This window comes from Nerophis ophidion, linkage group LG07 (genome assembly GCF_033978795.1).
Source record: "Nerophis ophidion isolate RoL-2023_Sa linkage group LG07, RoL_Noph_v1.0, whole genome shotgun sequence".
In the NCBI taxonomy this organism is placed as follows: domain Eukaryota; kingdom Metazoa; phylum Chordata; class Actinopteri; order Syngnathiformes; family Syngnathidae; genus Nerophis; species Nerophis ophidion.
This window is the reverse complement of record NC_084617.1, coordinates 34953730-34980235: the sequence shown is the minus strand read 5'-3', so window position 1 is coordinate 34980235 and position 26506 is coordinate 34953730. Positions and strand designations below refer to the sequence as shown.

At 44.3% G+C, this 26506-nt stretch overlaps 1 protein-coding gene and 1 long non-coding RNA gene across 3 annotated transcripts in view; one reads left to right on the top strand and one right to left on the bottom strand.

Annotated features, from left to right (window-relative positions):
- The window catches only part of LOC133556294 (calmodulin-regulated spectrin-associated protein 1-B-like), an 81770-nt gene that overhangs the window by 35020 nt on the left and 20244 nt on the right, over positions 1–26506 (top strand). The window contains exons 3-12 of one of the 2 annotated variants that reach the window (XM_061906088.1): positions 4755–5017; positions 6654–6815; positions 14347–14427; positions 14601–14633; positions 19066–19207; positions 19346–19485; positions 25145–25241; positions 25322–25439; positions 25505–25587; positions 25653–25737. In XM_061906088.1, coding sequence (XP_061762072.1) covers positions 4755–5017; positions 6654–6815; positions 14347–14427; positions 14601–14633; positions 19066–19207; positions 19346–19485; positions 25145–25241; positions 25322–25439; positions 25505–25587; positions 25653–25737 — 1204 coding nt within the window. Of the gene's footprint in view, positions 1–4754; positions 5018–6653; positions 6816–14346; positions 14428–14600; positions 14634–19065; positions 19208–19345; positions 19486–25144; positions 25242–25321; positions 25440–25501; positions 25588–25652; positions 25738–26506 lie in introns of both variants that reach the window. The other variant, XM_061906087.1, reaches the window with a different exon arrangement.
- Positions 11600–13890, bottom strand: LOC133556295 (uncharacterized). The gene is made up of 3 exons (XR_009807488.1): positions 13133–13890; positions 12875–13046; positions 11600–12787 (listed from the first exon to the last, which is right to left on the bottom strand). It is a non-coding gene; the product is annotated as an uncharacterized LOC133556295 (long non-coding RNA).

The following is a 26506-nucleotide window of genomic DNA, read 5'->3' as shown; positions in this document are numbered from 1 at the left end:
CTTACTTCAATCAATAACGGAGCAGCATCTCCTCATCTGTGGCTCGCTAGTACAACAACAACGCCGGAAATGTGTCCTGTGAAAAAACGTCCGACCGGAACTCTCTAATTAAACTAAAGTTCCTTGGGTGAATAATGTAAACTCACTACACCGGTATGTTTTCGTGCTTTCATTGGGAGTTTACTGACAAATGTAAGTAATAACTTTACACTACTAAATGACAACAGCAGAGGATACATGTCACATAACAGGAAGATAGAGAAAAAGAAGAAGCTTATTGACTACGGGGTCGGACTACAGTGACGGACTTGCGCAAATTTTCAGGACTTATACAGATCAGCAGGTACCAGAGGGTAAGAAAACTTGGTTTTGCTTAATATTGTGAAACAAAATGGCAGATAATGTCTGCAAATGAGTGCCATTTTGCGGTCTTTATACACACAATAGTAATACTTGTATCTCTGACTATGGTAGCCATAATGACCCATCAATCTAACAAGCGGTGCGGCTTCAAAGTCATACCAAAACATTTTGACATATTTTTGAGTGCCGTGTGTAACGTTCTATATTTTCAATGAAACATTTAAAGTTTTGTTGGTTTACTGGCGTCATATTACAGTCCACAAATCCCTTCTGTGTGACTACCATCTACTGGTCACACTTATCATTACATCATGTATCTAATTAAATTCCTTCAAGGTCGGTAAGCACAACCTCAATTATTCCGTGCATTAGGCGCACCAGGTTATAAAATTGGTCCGCATTGCCGGCAGTGAGTCGGACCCGATTCCAGTGAGGGTTGGACTCCGCCAAGGCTGTCCTTTGTCACCGATTCTGTTCATAACTTTTACAGACAGAATTTCTGAGCGCAGTGAAGGCGTTGAGGGGAACCGGTTTGGTGGCTGCAGGATTAGGTCTCTGCTTTTTGCAGATGATGTGGTCCTGATGGCTTCATCTAACCAGGATCTTCAGCTCTCACTGGACCTGTTCGCAGCCGAGTGTGAAGCGACCGGAACGAGAATCAGCACCTCCAAGTCCGAGTCCATGGTTCTCGCCCGGAAAAGGGTGGAATGCCATCTCTGGGTTGGGGAGGAGATCCTGCCCCAAGTGGAGGAGTTCAAGTACCTTAGAGTCTTTTTCATGAGTGAGGGAAGAGTGTATCGTGAGATCGACAGGCGGATCGGTGCGGCGTCTTCAGTAATGCGGACGCTGTATCGATCCGTTGTGGTGAAGAAGGAGCAGTGCCGGAAGGCAAAGCTCTCAACTTACCGGTCGATCTACGTTCCCATCCTCACCTATGGTCATGAGCTTTGGGTTATGAACGAAAAGACAAGATCACGGGTACAAGCGGCCGAAATAAGTTTCCTCCGCTGGGTGGTGGGGCTCTCCTTTAGAGAGAGGATGAGGAGCGGGGGGAGCTGAAAGTAAAGCCCCTGCTCCTCCACAAGGAGAGAAGCCAGATGAGGTGGTTCGGGCATCTGGTCAGGATGCCACCCGAACGCCTCCCCAGGGAGGTGTTTAGGGCACGTCCAACCGGTAGGAGGCCACGGGGAAGACCCAGGACACGTTGCGAAGACTCTGTTTCCTGGCTGGCCTGAGAACGCCTCGGGGTTCCCCGGGAGGAGCTGGACGAAGTGGCTGGGGAGAGGAAAGTCTGGGCTTCCCTGCTTAGGCTGCTGCCCCCGCGACCTGTCCTCGGATAAGCGGAAGAAGATGGATGGATAGATGGATGGCGCACTGTCGATTTTTGAGAAACTGAAAGGATTTTATTTGTGCCTCATAGTCTGAAAAATGTGGTACACAGAACTATAGTCACTTGGTTTTTATTTTTCTTTTTTTCCTCGGAATTTAGTGATTTTTTTTTTTTACATACGTTTTTTACTCTGCTTGATCTTAGAATAAAAGTGTATTTTCTTCATGTCTTTTAGTTTCTTAAAGTTAGAAAGTTGCCATTTGAAATGAATGTAGATGTGTGTCCTGTCTGTTATCTTCTTTTGTTTTCTACAAAAAGAAACTGAATGAACATCCTCCATATACTGAAATTCCACGACATAGCTTTGTGCATAATTTTAGCTGTCTGCAAATTCACTAACTAAAATCTGCTACCCAAGAATATACAACAATTATTCTCAACAAAAGAGAAATGTAATCTTGGAGAAAAATTTATTTTAAAACATTTGTATGCACGTGCAACACTTAAGACCTTCAGTATATCAGTATGTGGAATGGAATAATGGAATGGATTAAAGCAAATAAACAATGTACTCATGATCCAATTCAAGACACTCTTTAAACCTAAAGTGTTTACAAAGTACAAAGAAGAACCATAATTAATATTCTGAATTAATTTAATCCCTTCATTCATTTTCGAGATAATCTTATTCATTTCACCATATGAAATATAACTTACTTCACTAATTTTTATTCATTTTTAATCTTATTACTTATGGAGTATTTTGTGAATAAATTGAGAACAAAAGTGTGAGCAACTGCTATGTAAAGGAAAGGATTAAATAAGTTCTGCTTCTTCCTACTCCTTTTCAAACATGTTGAAACTGGAAATTGTGATGTACCATGTTGTATGCATGCGTGTTTCAAATAATCTCAAACTCCAAGTTTATTCCACTGTTTTTGTGAGGGGTTGTCGAAGTCAAATTTTATTTGAAATTATTTACATGAATAACTATCAAACCATTGATCCCCAAACTACGGCCCGCCGGCATCCAAAATCCGGCCCACTGGATGTCCCAAGTTGAAAAAAATTTATATATATTTTTAAAACATTTTTTTTTAGATCTGTCCTCTCTAATCCATTTTTTATCGCTTGTTACTCTCGGTGTCTCCTAGCCACTCAGGCAAATCATATTGTCTAAAAATCCATTTTCCCATCGATAACGTGACATCATCGCGCCGGAATATATATATGTATATATATATATATATATACAAACCCCGTTTCCATATGAGTTGGGAAATTGTGTTAGATGTAAATGTAAACGGAATACAATGATTTGCAAATCATTTTCAACCCATATTCAGTTGAATATACTACAAAGACAACATATTTGATGTTCAAACTGATAAACATTTTTTTTTGCAAATAATCATCCATACATCCATTTTCTACCGCTTATTCCCTTTTGGGGTTGCGGGGGGCGCTGGCGCCTATCTCAGCTACAATCGGGCGGAAGGCGGGGTACACCCTGGACAAGTCGCCACCTCATCGCAGTGCAAATAATCATGAACTTTAGAATTTGATGCCAGCAACACGTGACAAAGAAGTTGGGAAAGGTGGCAATAAGTACTGATAAAGTTGAGGAATGCTCATCAAACACTTATATGGAACATCCCACAGGTGTGCAGGCTAATTGGGAACAGGTGGATACCATGATTGGGTATAAAAGCAGCTTCCATGAAATGCTAAGTAATTCACAAACATGGATGGGGCAAGGGTCACCAATTTGTAAGCAAATTGTATAACAGTTTTAGAACATTTCTCAACGAGCGATTGCAAGGAATTTAGGGATTTTACCATCTACGGTCCGTAAAATCATCAAAAGGTTAAAAGAATCTTAAGAAATCACTGCATGTAAGCGATGATATTACTGACTTTTGATCCCTCAGGCGGTACTGCATCAAAAACCGACATCAGTGTGTAAAGGAAATCACCACATGGGCTCGGGAACACTTCATAACAGAAAACCACTGTCAGTAACTACAGTTGGTTGCTACATCTGTAAGTGCAAGTTAAAACTCTGCTATGCTAAGCAAAACCCATTTATCAACAACATCAAGGCTTCGCTGGGCCCGAGCTCATCTAAGATGGACTGATGCAAAGTGGAAAAGTGTTCTGTGGTCTGACGAGTCCACATTTCAAATTATATTTGGAAACTGTGGACATGGTATCCTCCGAAACAAAGAGGAAAATAACCATCCGGATTGTTAAAGGCGTGAAGTTCAAAAGCCAGCATCTGTGATGGTATGGTGGTGTATTAGTGCCCAAGGCATGGGTAACTTACACATCTGTGAAGGCACCATTAATGCTGAATGGTCCATACAGGGTTTGGAACAACATATGTTGTCATCCAAGCAACATTATCATGGACGCCCTTGCTTATTTCAGCAAGACAATGCCAAGCCACGTGTTACAACAGCATGGTTTCGTAGTAAAAGAGTGCGGGTACATTCCTGGCCCGCCTGCAGTCCAGACCTGTCTCCCATCGAAAATGTGTGGCGCATTATGAAGCGTAAAAAAAAAGACAGCGGAGACCCCGGACTGTTGAACGACTAAAGCTCTACATAAAACAAGAATGAGAAAGAATTCCACTTTCAAAGCTTCAACAATTAGTTTCTTCAGTTCCCAAACGTTTATTGAGTGTTGTTAAAAGAAAAGGTGATGTAACACAGTGGTAAACATGCCTTTTCCCAACTACTTTGGCACGTGTTGCAGCCATGAAATTCTAAATTAATTATTATTTGCAAAAACGAATAAAGTTTATGAGTTTGAACATCAAATATGTTGTCTTTGTAGTGCATTCAACTGAATATGGGTTGAAAAGGATTTGCAAATCATTGTATCCCGTTTATATTTACATCTAACATAATTTCCCAACGTGGTTTGTATGAATATATATATATATATATATATATATTACACACACAGCTCGGGCAAATCTTTTTAAACCAATGTGGCCCCCGAGTCAAAAAGTTTGGGGACTCCTGATCTAAACCTTGCATCTGTTTGGTGGTTACAGACCATATACCAGAGGACTTGAGGGATCCCTTCTACACAGACCAGTACGACCAGGAACACATCAAGCCACCTGTGATCCGCCTGCTGCTATCCTGCGAGCTTTACTGCCGTGTCTGCGCCCTCATCCTGAAGACAGAGCAGGCAGCGTCTCTTAAGTCGCATCACTCTGTCATCCAATCTCTGGACAGGAAGGGCATTTATGTTGTGGACAGCGATGAGCAGGCTGTCACAGACGAGGACCTGGCTTGCTTACCCATCAAGATGGTGAGTTTGAAGGATATTTTGGCAACATGGGAGTAAGCAGTTATATGTGTGGGATTTCACAGCAATGTGTTCAAAAATAATTGCTGACCTTGAGGCCGTCCCCCTCCCACGTGGATGGCAAACAATCAATATGGCTCCTGTTTCTTTACCTTTGGCATCGCAGATGTGAGCATTTGCTAAAGGTTTGGTGGCAAAAATGCAAGTTAAATGTAAAAAAATAGCTGAATGTGATGGAGTGACTCCATGCACTCTTAAGAAAAAATACTTTTCTCGAAATTTAAAAAATAAATAAATAAATAAAAGTTGAGTTTTTAAGCTATCTGGTCAACCAAACTTCCTTTCAAGCCACGACAGACAATGTTGCATTTATTTGTGCATCTGATAATAATAGGTCGACAATATATTTGAGTTTTTACAATCACAATGTTTAGTCATTATTCCTAAACATTTTGCAAATTTAAATAGATAATTTTATACAATAAAATACTAGCCCTTGGGCTATGTTCTTTAAATTGTATGTTTACAGAATTAAATGCCTTCTAAAGCATCTTAAAAATGGTAAAATCTCAACTTCAGGGTGCGGTGTCCCCTGAATACAGCAGATATTTAAAAATTCCTCTATTATTACTTTCGACCTCACTAGAATCCCTGTGAAGAAAACTGCAAATATACGTACAGATACAATACAGAAAGTAAATAAGTCATAAATATACTTTGGCAGTGTATTTTAAGTTCATACATACATTAAAAAAGTGTTCACTGTGAACTCGGACTTAACAGCTGAAACATTTTTGCTGCGTTATTGTTTCAACAATCAATCAATCAAAGTTGACTTATATAGCCCTTATTCACACATGTCTCAAAGGGCTGCACACAACCACAACGACTCAGATCTTACATCAAGCCAAGAAAAAACTAAACCCAATGGGAACAAAGAGAAACCTTGGACGAGGGCGCAGATGTGGGGATTTATTCTGCATGTTTAATAGACTTCTTGCCTGTCTGGCTCTATTTTATCCACCATGTGCTTGAGTCCGAGCACATGGTGTGCAGGCGTGACGTCACGTTCAACCCAACAATAGTGTTTTGTTTTATGGACGACAGACAACGTGTTTGTGCTCTCAGCTCGAATGACCATCAACCACCAGCTCAGTTTATTTCGCCTTCCACATCCGTTACCATGGAAACCAGCTGTGCTGTTGAGTTGGCCTGTCACTTTGTGCTCGCAAGCCAAGGATGTGAGTCTGCTTTTCCTGCTTGTGGCCTGATGCAATAATCTACTGATCTACACAAAGCTTGGTGACGGGATGGAAAGTTCTGTGCAGGACAGCACTTGTTTTATGTCTGCTATGGAGCCGCTCCCACTTTGCTGACTACACAGCATTTTTAAAGAAACTGAGCCATTCCTGCAACGGTCCCTCCGCGCCTTATTGGGGCAACATGTGAGAATCAGCCATCTGCTTGATTTCACTGTGGCTGGGTCTGCACACAACATGACAACACTGCTCGTTTATCGAACGTTTTCAGTAACCCAGAATTAATATCCGTTCATCATCTCTCTCTCTCTCTCTCTCTCTCTCTTTCTCTTTCTCTTTCTCTTTCTCTTTCTCTCTCTCTCTTTCTCTCTCTCATGCAGAGTGCTCATGTGCCCATGATTGATTCTCTGATGATGGCTTACACAGTGGAGATGATCAGCATTGAGAAAGTGGTGGCCTCTGTGGAGCGCTTCTCCACCTTCAATCCCTCCAAAGAACTTCCCTTCGACATGGAGGACGCCATGGTTTTCTGGATAAACAAGGTATGAAGAACAAACCCCTTATGCTGACACATGTACCGTATTTTTCGACCATAGGGCGCACGGGATTATAAGGCGCACTGTCGATGAGCGGGTCTCGTCAGGTCTATTTTCTTATAAAATGGAGCACCTGATTATAAGGCGCATTAAAGGAGTCATTTTAGTTTATTTTTTTTCTAAAAGTGAAAGACTTCCTTGTGGTCCACATAACATGTGATGGTGGTTCTTTGGTCAAAATGTTGCATTGATGATGTTTTACAGCTCATCTTCAAGTCACTTTCTGACAGTCGCTTCAGGGTTGTAATGACATTCAGACTTTACTTCAATCAATAACGGAGCATTGATTGAAAGGCCTACTGAAACCCACTACTACCCACCACGCAGTCTGATAGTTTATATATCAATGATGAAATGTTAACATTGCAACACATGCCAATACGGCCTTTTTAGTTTACTAAATTACAATTTTAAATTTCCCGGGAGTTTAGTCTTCGAAACGTCGTGTAATGATGACGTGTACGCAAGACGTCACAGGTTTTTAGGAATACTTCCTGTGCGCACACACAGCTAAATGTCATCTGCTTTAACGGCATAATTATACAGTTTTTTTGGACATCTGTGTTGCTGAATCTTTTGCAATTTGTTCAATTAATATTGGGGAAGTCACAGTAGAAAGATGAAGTTGGGAAGCTGTAGCCTTTAGCCACACAAGCACACGGTGATTCCCTGTTTAAAATTCACTGAGTTGAAACTTTACCATGGATCACAGCGGACATGGATCCCGACCACTTGTCAACCAGCAGATTTTGGTGAGAAAATTGTGATTAGAAAGTCGCCACTTACCGTATATCGGCTGAGCTTGCGCCTCCCGTACAGCTGCCGTCGACTTCCCCGAGACACCGCGCGTCAACACCCGGCCGTGGACATACACTTCCGACTATCAGGTACTGTTAAACTCACTAAAACACTAGCAACACAATAGAAAGATAAGGGATTTCCAGGAATAATCCTAGTAAATGTCTCTAAAAACATATGAATCCATCTCAATGCAATCGCGTTTTTTTTTTTTTTTTATATAGTTTTTTTTTTCCTAGTCCGTCGCTATCAATATCCTCAAACACGAATCTTTCATCCTTGCTCAAATTAATGGGGAAATTGTCGTTTTCTCAGTCCGAATAGCTGTTTTTGTTGGTGGCTCCCATTAAAATCAATGTGAATATATGAGGAGCCATCAACATGTGACGTCATCTTCTGCGACTTCCGGGAGAGGCAGGGCTTTTCTCCAGTTGCGAACTTTATCGTAGATATTCTCTACTAAATCCTTTCAGCAAAAATATGGCAATATCACGAAATGATCAAGTATGACACATAGAATGGACCTGCTATCCCTGTTTGAATAAGAAAATCTCATTTCAGTAGGCCTTTAAATAGTAAGAATACAGATCAGCAGGTACCAGAAGGTAAGAAAAGTTGCTTTTGCATAATATTGCAAAATCAAAACGCCAGATAATCCATCCATCCATCCATCCATCTTCTTCCGCTTATCCGAGGTCGGGTCGCGGGATCCAACTTCTTCCGCTTATCCGAGGTCGGGTCGCGGGGGCAGTAGCCTAAGCAGGGAAGCCCAGACTTCCCTCTCCCCAGCCACTTTGTCCAGCTCCTCCCGGGGGATCCCGAGGCGTTGCCTGGCCAGCCGGGAGTGATAGTCTTCCCAACGTGTCCTGGGTCTTCCCCGTGGCCTCCTAATGGTCGGACGTGCCCGAAACACCTCCCTAGGGAGCCGTTCGGGTGGCATCCTGACCAGATGATCGAACCACCTCATCTGGCTCCTCTCAATGTGGACGAGCAGCGGCTTTACTTTGAGCTCCTCCCGGATGGCAGAGCTTCTCACCCTATCTCTAAGGGAGAGCACCGCCACCCGGCGGAGGAAACTCATTTCGGCTGCTTGTACCCGTGATCTTGTCCTTTCGGTCATGACCATAGGTGTGGATGGGAATGTAGATTGACCGGTAAATTGAGAGCTTTGCCTTCTGGCTCAGCTCCTTCTTCACCACAACGAAACGATACAGCGTCAGCATTACTGAAGACGCCGCACCGATCCGCCTGTCGATATCACGGTCCACTCTTCCCTCACTCGTGAACAAGACTCCGAGGTACTTGAATTCCTCCACTTGGGGCAAGATCTCCTCCCCAACTTGGAGATGGCACTCCACCCTTTTCCGGGCGAGAACCATGGACTCGGACTTAGAGGTGCTGATTCTCATCTCAGTCGCTTCACACTCAGCTCCAGTAAGAGCTGAAGATCTTGGCCAGATGAAGCCATCAGGACCACATCATCTGCAAATAGCAGAGCCCTTATCCTGCAGCCACCAAACCAGATACTCTCAACGCCCTGACTGCGCCTAGAAATTCTGTCCATAAAAGTTATGAACAGAATCGGTGAAAAAGGGCAGCCTTGGCGGAGTCCAACCATCACTGGAAACGGGTCCAACTTACTGCCGGCAATGCGGACCAAGCTCTGACACTGATTATACAGGGAGTGGACCACCACAGTAAGACAGTCTTTTACCCGATACTCTCTGAGCACTCCCTACAGGACTTCCCGGGATACACGGTCGAATGCCTTCTCCAATTCCACAAAGCACATGTAGACTGGTAGGGCAAACTCCCATGCACCCTCAATGACCCTGCCGAGAGTATATAACTGGTCCACAGTTCCACGACCAGGACGAAAACCACACTGTTCCTCCTGAATCCGAGGATCGACTATCCGGCGTACCCTCCTATCCAGTACACCTGAATTGACCTTACCGGGAAGGCTGAGGAGTGTGATACCACGATAGTTGGAACACACCCTCCGGTTCCCCTTCTTAAAGAGAGGAACCAGCACCCCGGTCTGCCAATCCAGATGTACCGCCCCCGATGTCCACGCGATGCTGCAGAGTCTTGTCAACCAAGACACCCCCACGGCGTCCAGAGCCTTAAGGAACTCCGGGCTTATCTCATCTACCCCCGGGGCCTTTCCACAGAGGAGCTTTTTAACTACCTCGGCAACATCAGCCCCAGAAATAGGAGAGCCCACGACATATTCCCCAGGCACTGTTTCCTCATAGGAAGACGTGCTGGTAGGATGGAGGAGGTCTTCGAAGTATTCCTTCTCACCGATCCACAACATCCGCAGTCGAGGTCAGCACAACACCATCCCCACCATACACGGTGTTGACATTGCACTGCTTCCCTTTCCTGAGGTGGTGGATCCGAAAGTCGTTTTCCATGGCTTCCCCAAACTCCTCCCATGTCCGAGTTTTTGCCTCCGCGACCGCTGAAGCCGCACACCGCTTGGCCTGTCGGTACCTGTCTGCTGCTTCCGGAGTCCTATGAGCCAAAAGAGTCCGATAGGTCTCTTTCTTCAGCTTGACGGAATCCCTCACTGCTGATGTCTACCAGCGGTTTCTAGGATTACTGCCACGACAGGCACCAACCATCTTGCGGCCACAGCTCCAATCGTAAATCCGATGACACAACTACAAATTCGATCATGGAACTGCGGCCTAGGGTGTCCTGGTGCCAAGTGCACATATGGACACCCTTTTGTTTGCACATGATGTTTGTTATGGACAATCTGTGACGAGCACAAAAGTCCAATAACAAAACACCACTCTGGTTCAGATCCGGGCGGCCATTCTTCCCAATCACGCCTCTCCAGGTTTCACTGTCGTTGCCAACATGAGCGTTGAAGTCCCTCAGTAGAATGAGGGAATTACCCGGAGGAGCACTCTCAAGTACTCCCTCGAGTGAATCCATAAAGGGTGGGTACTCTGAGCTGCTGTTTAATGCGTAAGAGCAAACAACAGTCAGGACCCGTCCCCCCACCCAAAGGCGTAGGGAAGCTACCCTCTCGTTCACCGGCTTGAACTCCAACGTGCAGGCTTTGAGCCGGGGGGGCAACAAGAATTTCCACCCTAGCCCGTCGCCTCTCACTTCTGGCAACGCTTGAGTAGAAGAGAGTCCAGCCCCTCTCAAGATAACTGGTTCCAGAGCCCTTGCTGTGCGTTAAAATGAGTCCGACTATTTCTAGCCGGAAGTTCTCCACCTCACGCACTGGCTCAGGCTCCTTCCCCCCCAGTGAGGTGACGTTCCACGTCCCAAGAGCTAGCTTATGTAGCCAAGGATCGGACCGCCAGGTGCCCTGCCTTCAGCTGCCGCCCAGCTCACACTGCACCCGACCTCTATGGCCCCTGCTATGGGTGGTGAGCCTATTGGAAGGGGAACCCACGTTGCCTCTTCGGGTTGAGCCCGGCCGGGCCCCATGGGGACAGGCCCGGCCACCAGGCGCTCGCCATGGTGCCCCACCTCCGGACCTGGCTCCAGAGGGGGGCCCTGGTGACCCGCGTCTGGGCGAGGGAAATCTGAGTCCTTTTTTTGTGGAAGGTCTTCGAGCTGCTCTTTTTCTGATCCCTCACCCAGGACTAGTTTGCCTTGGGAGACCCCACCAGAGGGCATAGAAGCCCCCGGACAACATAGCTCCTAGGATCATTGGGACACGCAAACTCCTCTACCAAGTTAAAGTGGCAGCTCAGAGAGGTCTTACCTTAGTCACATACCATTATAATACTCCAAAATTGAAGCACAGTACAATCCATCAAGTGATGTGGCTTCATAGCTTACCAAAGTCCTACTAAAACATTTTGATAGATTTTTGAGTGCCGTTCTCAATAAAACATATAAAATGTTTGTGCTGTTTACTGGAGTCATATTGCAGTCTACACATAACTCTTATATCAGAATCAGAGTCAGACACACTTTATTAATCCCCGAGCGGAAATTAAAATTTTCAGCACAATCCCATTCAAGATCAGACAAACATTACAGGGAGACAGAACAGGATCGCTGACGGGTCTGCCAACTTCCGGCGCCCCTTACAAAAAAGGTGAGATACAGGTAAACAAGTAGGGGGGAATGGGAGAAAAAAATAAAAGATTAAAATAAAATAACATTTAAAATAATCGGTCTAAACCTGGGCCCCTAGAGAGGGGGTCCAGACTGAGGCCAAGGGAAAAAAACAACTCATAGCCATAGTACACATCCCTCTTACATGTGTGTAAGAGGGAAACCTCAAACTTTAAAAAAACACAAAGGACATGATAGACATTAAAGTAGCGGAGTTGATGCAACCAGCCACTTCTACATACAGCTATGAATAAAAAGTAAAATAAAAATATACACTGTGGTGGCCTCTGCGGTGTTCCACGCCGTCATCTGCTGGGGTGTAGAGAGCATGGCCAGAGACAGGAGCAGACGCAACAAAGCAACCAAGAGAGCCGACTCCACTCTCGATCGCCAACCAACTCTTGGCCAGTGTCCAGTCCGCATGGATGAGTAGGATACGTCCAAGAAGACTGAGGTGTCCGATACCTGCTCATTCAGCCAAGACACTGAATTTTGTCCGTCCCGGCGCTCATTGCCAGCTCTGCAGCCCTGTCTCTTTATCAGCGTTTCCTCCAGTCTCTCCAAACTGACTCTGGTGTGGCAGAGACACAGCAGCTGGTCTCCATGGCCAAAAGGCTCCCGGGAGGCAGATCCAGAAGTCTACAAAAAAGCACCGCAGCGGTCACAAAAGTGCCACCCCTTGTCACACAGTCCTAAAGGGTCCCGAACCAAAAGACAAAAAAATATATATATATATATATACCGTATTTCCTTGAATTGCCGCAGGGCACATAGTATGGGCCTGTCCTGAATTACTGCCGGGTCAAACTCTCTTCGCAAAATAATTAGCGCATGCTTAGTATTACCTCGTGACGTCTAGGGTTGGGTATTGTTTGAATTCAAACGATTCTGATTCTTTGTTTCGATTCCGATTCCTGATGATTCTCGATTCCGATTCTTCTTGTACCATGCCGGGATCAATGTGTTTGCCAGGTAGTCCCCTGGAAGGTGGTATGTATTTTGGGTTGAGAGTTTTCACCATATCCCTGCAAACATAAACAAACATGTAATGTTGTTGTTACTGTTTAGCCCAGTATCAATTAGCTTAGGTCTAACGTTATTGCTTAACTAACCTAAATGTTGTAGATTCCACCTCTGAAAAGGGATGCAGTCTTTTGACTATGTGTGCAGTGACCTCTCTGTGGCACTCTTCCGTCTGTGGCACCGACATCTTCACCATTGCTGCTACGGTGAACGGAGTATGCTGAGCACATCGCGGAGCCTGGCTAGCAGGTTGTAAATTGTCTATGAAAAAATATGCGGGCTAATTTGTTAGCTGCCTCAACGTTGGCGCTAAACTCTATTTATTGCATATATATTGTTTTACTTACCGGATTTGGACTGCAGTGCAGTCACGGAGGTGCCAGGCTGGGCGTCGGAGCCGGAGCCAGAGGAAGAGGCAGAGGAGGACGTTCAGCGCAGCGGGTCGAAGACGGGACACGCATTTATTTGTACTCCATGAACTCGGAGGTGCTTTATCATGTTCGACGTGCACCCTCCTAAGCACGAAACAGTCCCTTCGCACGTGTTACATTTCGCCGATATTTCATTTTTTTTAGTAAAAATAAAGCCACACTTTCGACCGCCGACGCCCGCTATCCATGCTTGACTGACTTGCTCGGCTACATAGGCTTGGCTTTGCTAACACTTCCGGCGGTGGGCGCTTCTTCGTTGGTGTTCTGCGGCTTCTTCTTTCGGTCGGCGGGCTTATTCTTTTTTTCCAGTCGGCGGACTGGGTATCAAAACTAGGAATCGAAATTTAAACTTTTGAACGATTCCGGGAGAATCGGAACGTTAGTCCCGGTTCCAATCGATACTTGATACCCAACCCTAGTGACGTCACGAGTGACACTTCCCCTGTCATCATTTTCAAAATGGAGGAGGCTGATTTCAATACCGGTAATTTGAAATCGCATAAAGGGAAGAAGATTAAGAGATATTCTGTAGGATTTACGGTCCAAGCTTACATCCCACTCAAATTTTTACTGCATACCTTTGGTAAAAGCCGGAGTGAGAAGTGGTTTTAAAATAGTTAGCGCATGCTTGCTTTTACCGCATGCCTTTGGTAAGCACGGGAGTGAGAAGAGGTTTTAAATTAATTAGCGCCCCGGCGGCAATTCAAGGAAATACAGTATATATATATATATATATATATAATAACACATGAAAACAAGAGGGGCGCACAAAAGGATGAAATAAGAGCACAAAGCTCCTGCCAACAGCAGCCACTAAAGCGGCACAATCTTGGGAAAAAATAAATAAATTAAATAAAAATATATATTTATATATTTTTTGTGACTGCCATCATATAGCAGTCTACATGTATCTCTTATGTGTGACTTCCATCTACTGGTCACACTTATCATTTTACCATTTACCAAATAAAATAGCTTCGAGTCGGTAAGCACAACTAAAATTATTCCTTACATTAGGCACACCGGGTTATAAGGCGCACTGTCGAGTTTTGACAAAATAAAAGGATTTTAAGTGCACCTTATTGTCCGAAAAATACGTTACTCAAGTTTGTTTTTTATAATGTCTTCAGGTAAACACAAAGATTAGAGAAATCACTGAAAAGGAGCACAAAGTCAAGCACCACCTTCTAGAATCTCCGAGCCACCAAAAGGTAAACGGTCTTCTAACAAGGATTGTGTTTGTTTCTCCTTAACTACCTGACCCTTCTGTGTTTCTATTTGAAAATGGATGCAGATCCTGTCCTTCTGTCACTGACCTTTGACCTATTAATCTCTGTTCCCCGTCTATTCCTCCTTGCTTCTCTTATCCCTGCTAACTGGATAGTCTCCCTCCAAATGGTATTGGAAGCTAGTCCCTGTAAGTTGGAAGCCAGTCGCCCCCCTACATCCTCTCCCCTCCCTGCACGCATTGTCAGTGTTGATGTGCGCGCACCTGTGCTGCTTGTAGCCCAAGAGGAGAAACCTGACTGAGCCTTATTCTATCTTTCAAACATACAATTCTCCTCAAAGTTTATTCTGAGCTTTGTAACATGCTTTATGGCATTCGGTTATATCAACAATGTGTGCTGTCTCATTTCAAGCTGAAGTAAACTTGACGTTCTTGTTTTTGTTCTTGCATCTTATAGAATCTCATTAAACCCATTGCAGAAACATCACAATTTCTATGCAGTGCTTCTATGTCTTGGGCACCCCCCTCACTGACCTCATTTGTCACGCTTCCCAATTTCACTCTTTACCGTGCATATCCCTGCTAGAGATCAGCCTAATCACTAATGCATAACTGATGGGAATCATGACATGTTGTGTTGTGTATTAGGCCATGTCTTGAAATGGTGTTGTGCTGAATAGATTCAACTACACGGTTGCCAATCTATGATTTAAGCCACCATTTGGAAGTAAAAACGTTATTTCCGTCAGTACAAGTCCCACTTTGTTGCATCTTCTCATCCCATCAGGCTGGAGTCGTTTTGTTTCTTGGTAGAATTAGTTTAAAAGTGAAGATGGAAACTGTTTTAATGGACGGACTCTCTTCTTCTGCAGTTAAATCAGGGCTGGGCACACTTTTTCTGCAGGCAAACTACTTTTCCATTGACCAAGTGGAGGGGATCATTCATATACGTATATCATTTATATGTATTTATTTATGAAAGAGACATTTTTGTTAACAAGTTAAAGGTGTTTAATGATAATACAAGCATGTTTAACATTCCCTTATTTCATGAAGACAAGAATATAAGTTGGTATTATTATGATGACTTGCATTGATTGGAATCAGACAGTAGTGATGATTATGTCCACATTTTCAAATGGAGGCGAAAAAAAGTCCTCTTTTCTGTCCATACCACATGAAAGTGTCCAGCTTCCATACCCCTTTTTATACACTTTACAAGAAATACATTTGCGGCAAACTCCGTAGCTTGCTAACTTGTGCACGCTAGCTTTCTGAGACTCTTATTTAGTTAGCGCAGGCAGGATGGCGCAGCGCTTTTATTGTGAAGATAGGAACTGTGCAGTCAGTCTTTAGAGTTTTGACGGCAGGTACGGCGCAAGAGTCTGTTGAAATAAAAAGTGTTTCTCGCCTTCCTGTCGGTCATTTTTTTCTTAATAATGATCTTGCAGCATCCAGTGTCATCTCACAAGACCCTTGGGTGCTGTGAATGTCAATCAAGTGACAAAAGTGACGTCTTGGTGAAGATTGATGTTAGCTCATTATTAGGTCAATTTTTTTTTAATGCCTGGCTGGCGGTCGACTTACACACCCTCCTCCATCTACCGCTAGCTCGCCATCCATGTATTGGGCACCTCTGAGTAAAGACTAAGATCTGACTTGCTGGAACTAATTTTTTCTTGTGGAAAAATGTTATATTTTTGCCTTGAATGCTCACCCTGAGTGTCTTTGTGTATTTCAAAAGATGGCATAAAGTGTTCATCGCGATAGTTAGAAGCCAAGTCGATCTATTATACTATACCAGGCATTGTCCAAAGTGCGGCCAGCAGCTTGTTTTTATTGGCCTGTGACACATTCTAAGGAGAAAATAAAAACATTCCGGACTAGAACATTACACACAAAAAATAGAATATGCAATTTTTGGAGAAATTGTGTCTGAATGCTGAAATGCGCAAGCTGAACATAAATGCTAATAGTTAGAATACATCAAGTACCAAGTCATATGACTAGGAAGAGTATGTATGTAAAATTAGCTAAAAAGTTAGAGTGCTAACAGTTAGCATGTATCAAGTGCCTTGCTAAGTTATGACTCTGTGGTGCTTGGCTAAAAAAATTGGCTACAAAGTTACCATGATAATATTATAATACTCGAATAGCAAAGTTAGCAGTAAGGGTGCACAAAAAACTGATTCTCATGCAAATCATGATTCCAATTCATAGCAATTCTAAATAGAATCATAATTTAAAAAAATCTATTTAAGAAAAAAATATATACATTTTTCGGGTGGTGTGGAGTTTGCATGTTCTCTTCGTGACTGCGTGGATTCCCTCCGGTTACTCTGGCTTCCTCCCACCTCCAAAGACATGCACCTGGGGATAGGCCCCTCCCACCTCCAAAGACATGCACCTTGGGATAGGTTGATTGGCAACACTAAAATGTCCCTAGTGTGTGAATGTTGTCTATCTGTGTTGGTCCTGTGATGAGGTGGCGACTTGTCCAGGGTGTACCCCATCTCCCGCCCGAGTGCAGCTGGGATAGGCTACAGCACCCCCCACGACCCTCTAGTGCATGGGTGTCAAACTCTGGCCCGCCGTGTATTTTCATTTGGCCCTTGAGGCAATATCAAATTAACATTAGAGCTGGCCTGCCGGTATTATACAGCGGCGGTGTCACACGAAAATCACAGGGGGTAACCATTCTTCCAAATTTCTCCCGATTCCCACCTGGACAACAATATTGGGGGCGTGCCTTAAAGGCACTGCCTCAAGCGTCCTCTAAAACCTTTCGTCACGGCCGTTTTTCCTATGTAGAAACAGCGTGCCGGCCTAGTCACATGATATATGTGGCTTTTACACACCCACACGCTAATGCAATGCAAGCTTGGTCAACAGCCATACAGGTCACACTGAGGGTGGCCGTATAAACAACTTTAAGACTGTTACAAATATGCGCCACACTGTGAACCAACACTGAACGAGAATGACAAGCAAATTTCGAGAGAACGTCCGCACTGTAACACAACATAAACACAACAGAACAAATACACAGAACCCCTTGCAGTACTACCTCTTCCTGGACGCTACAAGATAAACATTTATTATTACCCTGTGGGAAAAGTTTATTTTGATATTTACCTGAGAAGGCTGCAAATAGAAAAGAGGCATTCAATATCTATTTAAATTTGATTTGATATGCCATTTCTATTTTAAAATTATTAGTATTATTTGAAACTCGATTTTGCATGTCACTATAAAGTTATATAAGTCTCGCTTGTTCAATATTCAATGCAAAACTTGTGTGGGTCCCTATTAAAAGGTTAATTTGTTAAACCTTGGCCCGCGGCTTTGTTCAGTTTAAAATTTTGGCCCACTCTGTATTTGAGTTTGACACCCCTGCTCTAGAGGGACAAGCAGTAGAAATGAATGGATGGTTGGAATTTTTTTAAATATATTTTTGGGCGATCTCCATGCAACCAGAAAAAGGTTTTCTAACCTACAGCCTATTTTGTAAAAGTTTTATTATAATTGTCATACAAAATAATACATTGCAAGAATTGGTTTGAATTGAAAATTGTCCTGAATCAATTCTGAATTTAATTCTGACCCCAGGCATCGGAATCATATCGACTCGTTAGGTTCCCAAAGATTCACATTGAGTTAGCAGGCTAACAGTTGACATGTGTCAAGTAGTACCAAGTCATATGACTCTGGGATGTTCACCTGCTCAAAAAAGTTAGCATATGAATGTTAGCAAGTGTCCAGTACTCATTTAGAAAAGTCTTTAGGTATTTTGCTGCATAATCGGCTAAAAAAATGTGCATGCTAATGTTAGTAATGCTGCTTGAGGCTAAGCCAATCTGTGGCCACAATACTGAACTGCGTGATCTGATTATTTTGGTCTCCATTTTAATCTTAAAAATGCTTAATTTACGACAAAATGATGTATAATGTTTTGTTACCGTTAACACAAAGCTAAAAAATAGATGTTGTTCAAATAGTTTAGCATACAGTATATTGTATTGGTTTTAGTATGTTTAATATACAAAATGTATCAAATTGGCCCCTCCATCCTTCAGTTTTTATTTGTTCGAAAAAGTTTGCACATCCTTGTACTCTACCTATGAAATCTGATTTTCCATATTCTCAGTTTCCATCTACTGTTCTGGTTGGTCTCACCTAATTCTGCTGGACTGCATCACTATCCACCCTCTCACACAGCCTTGAGGATGACTGACCATCCGCTCTTTATTCACTGCTCTAACACCTCCATCTCACTATCAGTAACCTGCTCTTCAGGGTTCTCCCTAACTTAACTCTACTAGTCCTTCAGCTACTAGCTCCATCTTGGAGACATAAATGAACTTGAATTCCAGTCCTAATGGATAAAAGCAATACTTGAATAGTTTGCTGTGAATTTCCTAGGGAGAACCTTGAATGGAACATGTAGTTCCATAAACAACTCAAGTGAAACATTCTTGGGTTATCCGTGCTTTGACTAGGTCATGATTTGCACTTTTTGGCTCCAGTTATTGTTTTTCGGATGTTTTGTTTCCGTTATTAGTTTTGTGTTTTGTTCCTTTAAGAAGATGATTTGATGTGATTTTCTTGGTCTTGCGGTCAGGTACGATATCGTCGGGAGCATGCCTCTGGGCGCCATTTACCCTTCTTTCCACTGCTGGAAGATTTGATGAGAGATGTTTGCGACGGAGCTGCGTTGCTCTCAGTTGTCCACTACTACTGCCCAGATCTCATGAAGCTGGAGGGTAAAGCCGTGCATGAATATAAACACACACATATACCTTTCTATTCCATGACTTTTGTTGTCCTGCTAATTGACAATTACTCCCAACACAGTCATTGAGTCGAGTCCTCATCTGATTTGCTCTCTTCCTTGGGTTCAGATATTTGCCTGAAGGAAGTTCCCTCTATTGCTGATAGGCTGTACAACATCCAGCTGCTCAGAGAGTTTGCAAACGAGTATCTGAATAAAAGTTTCTATCTGACAACAGAGGACATACTCTACTCCCCTCTCGTGCTCAAGGTACAATGACTCCTTTCTGGTTTCAATATTCAGGGTTTTTGAATTTATAGCAAAATGTATTTCGATACTTCTGTAAATAAAGGAGACCCCAAAAAATTATAATTATTGGCTTTATTTAAACAAAAAATCATAGGGTACATGAAACATATGTTTAATATTGTAATTTAGTCCTTAAATAAAATAGTGCACATACTGCACCACTTGTCTTTTAGTAGTAAGTAAACAAACAAAGACTCCTTATTAGTCTGCTGACGTATGCACTAACATATTGTGTCATTTATCATTCTATTATTTTGTCATCATTATGAGGTACAAACTGTAAAAAAGCATTATTAATCTACTAGTTCATTTATTGTTTATATCTGCTTATTTTCTGTTTTAACATGCTCTATCTACACTTCTGTTAAACTGAAATCATTTATTCTTCTCTTCTTTGATACTTGACATTAGTTAAGCCCTAAATCACATTTAGTGATTTAGGGCTATATAAGTAAACATTGATTGATTGATTGATTTAGGTATCTATCCAATACCAAGTAGTTACAGGATCATCCATCCATCATGTTCCGCTTATCCGAGGTCGGGTCGCGGGGGCAACAGCCTAAGCAGGGAAACCCAGACTTCCCTCTCCCCAGCCACTTCGTCTAGCTCTTCCCGGGGGATCCCGAGGCGTTCCCAGGCCAGCCGGGAGACATAGTCTTCCCAACGTGTCCTGGGTCTTCCCCGTGGCCTCCTACCGGTTGGACGTGCCCTAAACACCTCCCTAGGGAGGCGTTCGGGTGGCATCCTGACCAGATGCCCGAACCACCTCATCTGGCTCCTCTCGATGTGAAGGAGCAGCGGCTTTACTTTGAGTCCCTCCCGGATGGCAGAGCTTCTCACCCTATCTCTAAGGGAGAGCCCCGCCACACGGCGGAGGAAACTCATTTCGGCCGCTTGTACCCGTGATCTTATCCTTTCGGTCATGACCCAAAGCTCATGACCATAGGTGAGGATGGGAATGTAGATCGACCGGTAAATTGAGAGCTTTGCCTTCCGGCTCAGCTCCTTCTTCACCACAACGGATCGGTACAACGTCCGCATTACTGAAGACGCCGCACCGATCCGCCTGTCGATCTCACGATCCACTCTTCCCTCACTCGTGAACAAGACTCCTAGGTACTTGAACTCCTCCACTTGGGGCAGGGTCTCCTCCCCAACCCGGAGATGGCACTCCACCCTTTTCCGGGCGAGAACCATGGACTCGGACTTGGAGGTGCTGATTCTCATTCCGGTCGCTTCACACTCGGCTGCGAACCGATCCAGCGAGAGCTGAAGATCCCGGTCAGATGAAGCCATCAGGACCACATCATCTGCAAAAAGCAGAGACTTAATCCTGCGGTTACCAAACCGGAACCCCTCAACGCCTTGACTGCGCCTAGAAATTCTGTCCATAAAAGTTATGAACAGAATCGGTGACAAAGGACAGCCTTGGCGGAGTCCAACCCTCACTGGAAATGTGTTCGACTTACTGCCGGCAATGCGGACCAAGCTCTGGCACTGATCGTACAGGGAACGGACCGCCACAATAAGACAGTCCGATACCCCATACTCTCTGAGCACTCCCCACAGGACTTCCCGAGGGACACGGTCGAATGCCTTCTCCAAGTCCACAAAGCACATGTAGACTGGTTGGGCAAACTCCCATGCACCCTCAAGAACCCTGCCGAGAGTATAGAACTGGTCCACAGTTCCACGACCAGGACGAAAACCACACTGTTCCTCCTGAATCCGAGGTTCGACTATCCGACGTAGCCTCCTCTCCAGTACACCTGAATAAACCTTACCGGGAAGGCTGAGGAGTGTGATCCCACGATAGTTGGAACACACCCTCCGGTCCCCCTTCTTAAAGAGAGGAACCACCACCCCGGTCTGCCAATCCAGAGGTACCGCCCCCGATGTCCACACGATGCTGCAAAGTCTTGTCAACCAAGACAGCATCCAGAGCCTTAAGGAACTCCGGGCGGATCTCGTCCACCCCTGGGGCCTTGCCACCGAGGAGCTTTTTAACTACCTCAGCGACCTCAGCCCCAGAAATAAGAGAGTCCACCACAGATTCCCCAGGCACTGCTTCCTCATAGGAAGACGTGTTGGTGGGATTGAGGGGGTCTTCGAAGTATTCCTTCCACCTATCCACAACATCCGCAGTCGAGGTCAGCAGAACACCATCCGCACCATACACGGTGTTGATAGTGCACTCCTTCCCCTTCCTGAGGCGGCGGACGGTGGTCCAGAATCGCTTCGAAACCGTCCGGAAGTCGTTTTCCATGGCTTCCCCGAACTCTTCCCATGTCCGAGTTTTTGCCTCCGCGACCGCTGAAGCTGCACACCGCTTGGCCTGTCGGTACCTGTCCACTGCCTCCGGAGTCCTATGAGCCAAAAGGACCCGATAGGAGTCCTTCTTCAGCTTGACGGCATCCCTCACCGCTGGTGTCCACCAAGGGGTTTTAGGATTGCCGCCCCGACAAGCACCAACTACCTTGCGGCCACAGCTCCGATCTGCCGCCTCGACAATAGAGGTGCGGAACATGGTCCACTCGGACTCAATGTCCAGCACCTCCGTCGTGACATGTTCAAAGTTCTTCCGGAGGTGGGAATTGAAACTTTGTCTGACTGGAGACTCTGCCAGACGTTCCCAGCAGACCCTCACAATGCGTTTGGGCCTCCCAGGTCTGTCCGGCATCCTCCCCCACCATCGCAGCCAACTCACCACCAGGTGGTGATCGGTAGAAAGCTCCGCCCCTCTCTTCACCCGAGTGTCCAAAACATGAGGCCGCAAATCCGATGACACACCTACAAAGTCGATCATGGAACTGCGGCCTAGGGTGTCCTGGTGCCAAGTGCACATATGGACACCTTTATGTTTGAACATGGTGTTTGTTATGGACAAACTGTGACGAGCACAAAAGTCCAATAACAAAACACCACTCGGGTTCAGATCCGGGCGGCCATTCTTCCCAATCACGCCTCTCCAGGTTTCACTGTCGTTGCCAACGTGAGCGTTGAAGTCTCCCAGCAGGACAAGGGAATCACCCGGGGGAGCACTTTCCAGTACTCCCTCGAGTGTTCCCAAAAAGGGTGGGTACTCTGAACTGCTGTTTGGTGCATAAGCACAAACAACAGTCAGGACCCGTCCCCCCACCCGAAGGCGGAGGGAGGCTACCCTTTCGTCCACCGGGTTGAACTCCAACGTACAGGCTTTGAGCCGGGGGGAAACAAGAATCGCCACCCCAGCCCGTCGCCTCTCACTACCGGCAACGCCAGAGTGGAAGAGGGTCCAATCCCTCTCGAAAGAAGTGGTTCCAGAGCCCTTGCTGTGCGTCGAAGTGAGTCCGACTATATCCAGCCGGAATTTCTCGACTTCGCGCACTAGCTCAGGCTCTTTCCCCCCCAGTGACGTGACGTTCCACGTCCCAAGAGCTAGCTTCTGTAGCCGAGGATCGTACCGCCAAGTGCCCTGCCTTCGGCTGTCGCCCAGCTCACAATGCACCCGACCTCTATGGCCCCTGCTATGGGTGGTGAGCCCATTGGAGGGGTGACCCACATTGCCTCTTTGGGCTGTGCCCGGCCGGGCCCCATGGGAACAGGCCCGGCCACCAGGCGCTCGCCATCGTGCCCCACCTCCGGGCCTGGCTCTAGAGGGGGGCCCCGGTGACCCGCGTCCGGGCGAGGGAAATCAGGGTCCATGATTTTTCTTCTTCATAAAGGTCTTCGAGCTGCTCTTTGTCTGATCCCTCACCTAGAACCAGTTTGCCTTGGGAGACCCTTTATGCCCCCGGACAACATAGCTCCTAGGATCATTGGGACACGCAAACTCCTCTACCACGATAAGGTTGCAGCTCAGAGAGGATCATACATTGGTTATATCAGTTACAGGATCATACATTGGTTATATCCAAAGTACCCATGTGTCCAGGAACATATTTACTGAGTTTATAAACATATTATGATTTCAAAAAGAAAAAAGATTTTGCGACGATCAAAAATATCGATGTAATCATAGTAGTATCGACTAGATACGCTATTGTACTTTGTATCATTACAGTGGATGTCAGGTGTAGATCCACACATGGCATTTGTTTACAGTCAGGAGTGCTATGTTTAGTTAGCGGTGACGCAGGTGAGCTTTTGTATCCTCCTAGGGTGTGTAGTGAAGCATGTTTAGCTATTCCTCGACCTGCAGCGATAATGATACTTGAAACAATTCACTATTTGTCGCCATGGGGCCCAGGATTAGAGATTTAGATTTGCTAGTTAGCCGCTAACTAGCAAGTCATGTCTTAAAGCACCTCTTCCCGAGGGTGTTTCAGATTTATAACTTCACCTTTATCTTTAGTTTTTAAGCCAAAATGCTCCATTCTCCCTTTTCTGTCCACACACTGTCTGCTAGTAAGTACTCTGTGTGCGCTGCCGAACATGCTTCTCTGCTCGTAAAACCAACAATGTCATGACGACGCGTCAGTGAGCATTCAATGGAGCACATATAAACGACATCAGACGTGCACACTGTGGCCACACCAGGATCATACCTGTCCCAAAAACTGACTTAATAACAAGTTAAATGTTTTATTGTAATAATCAAATGACAGCAGTCATTTTCAAGACATATGTTTCTAATACAAGTGATTTGGCCCACTTCAATGAATTTAACAAATACAATATTGTTTGTCATAAGCTGTGTGCTTTAGTGTTTTATGTCGAAGTGGGGGCCCAGCTTTGGAAATAATGTGTACCCCTTTCAGAGATCACATTCACAGTCGTGTTTAAAAGTTGACATACACTTGAAAAGAACATAATGGCAACACTGTCCTGAGTTTTCAAGAATTTCTACAACTTTTATTTTTTTGTGATAGCGTGATTGGAGCACTTCCTTGTTGGTCACAGAAAACATTCATGAAGTTTAGTTCTTTTATGAATTTATTATGTGTCTACTGAAAATGTGAGAAAATCTGCTGGGTCAAAAGTATACATACAGCAATGTTAATATTTGCTTACATGTCCTTTGGCAAGTTTCACTGCAATAAGGTGCTTTTGGTAGCCATCCACAAGCTTCTGCTTGAATTTTTTACCTCTCCTCTTGACAAAATTGGTGCAGTTCAACTAAATGTGTTGATTTTCTGCCATGGACTTGTTTCATATTTTTCTTACAGTGTACGGAAAAATATATAACAATAGATAATTGTGTAATGAAACAATTTAAAATGTATATACAATTCACATTACAAGTGGCCCTCTGAGGGAGGTGTGAGTTTGACACACCTGCCATAGAAGGACGAATGATGAAGCGCTGTAACAGTGGTCATGAGATCTCTTCAAACTGACACTAACTCTTATAAGTGTGTGGAGGAGGACATAGTTGTGTTGCATTTTTTTGTGTGGTGTTGTTTCCTTATTTGTGATTATTCCAAGCTGGATATTAGATCCATCTCATGTCTTTTTTTATGTGTTGCAGTGGTACTTGAAGTAAATGTGACAGCGTGTCATAATTAGGACGTTCAGCTGGATAGCCGTAGTATTTGTCCAGAATCTTAACGTTCCTCTTCGAAACTGCTACCAAAAAATACCGATACTCTGTATACATCCCTATGTATCAGTAATATTCTGGGTATTCTCTTTGCAGCACAATGTGATGGTCTTCATCGCTGAACTCTTCTGGTGGTTTGAGACAGTCAAGCCAGAATTTGTCCTTCCCAGAGATCTACAAGAGTCAAAAGACGGTTTGCTCAAATGCTGCATAGAAAAATGCTTCCTGTTTGTACGCAGCCAACCATTTATTTTATAATATTTATCCCAATAGCTCGAGCCATCGCTCAGCCTAAGGCTTCTCGTCCATCAGTGCCCATTTCCAACGCCACCAAACGCAGCTTCCTGACCAGCCCTAGTGAAAACCAGAGCAGCCCTGAAATCTGTCACAGGTACGCTATATCATTCCTCATTTGTTAAATTATATAAAGTAATCGCAATTTGTTGTTTTTAGTAGAGGCGGCCCGTCGTTCAGTCCTTCCCACCCACTTTTGCCTTTGCGTCAGAGGCAACAAAAGCATCAAGGAGATGATAGTGCTGGTAAAATCTCATCACATCTACATCCTCTTTATATTACATTTAAGATGAATATTGTTGCTTTCAAGGTCTAAGGAACCGCTCCAACTCCTTGACACAGATGGACAGGCAGGCCCGAGGTTCTGTTGTCGCTTGGCCCGACAAAAGACAGCGGTAAATGTCAAGCATTATACAAAACCAAAAGCAGTGAAGTTGTCACGTTGTGTAAATGGTAAATAAAAAGAGAATATAATGATTTGCAAAACCTTTTCAACTTATATTCAATTGAATAGACTGCAATGACAATATATTTAATGTTCCAACTGAGAAACTGCAGCAACACATTGCAAAAATTTGTCACGGGGCATTTTTACCACTGTTACATGGGCTTTCCTTTTAACAACACTCAGTAAAGGTTTGGGAACTGAGGATACACATTTTTGAAGTGTAATTATTTCCCATTCTTGCTTGATGTACAGCTTAAGTTGTTCAACAGTCTCCCTTCTGCTATTTTAGCCTTCATATTGCACCACACATTTTCAATGGAAGACAGGTCTGGACTACAGGCAGGCCAGTTTATTACCCACACTCTTTTACTACGAAGCCTGGCTGTTGTAACACGTGGCTCGTCATTGTCTTGCTGAAATAAGCAGGGGCGTCCATGATAACAACATATGTTGCTCCAAAACCTGTAAGTATCTTTCAGCATTAATGGTGCTTTCACAGATGTGTACGTTACCCATGCCTTGGGCTCTAATACACCCCCATACCATCACAGATGCTGCCTTTTACACTTTGCGCCTATAAGTGAAGGGAAGTGAATTATATTTATTTAGCGCTTTTCTCGAGTGACGCAAAATGCTTTACATAGTCAATCAATCAATCAATGTTTATTTATATAGCCCCAAATCACAAATGTTTCAAAGGACCGCACAAACCATTA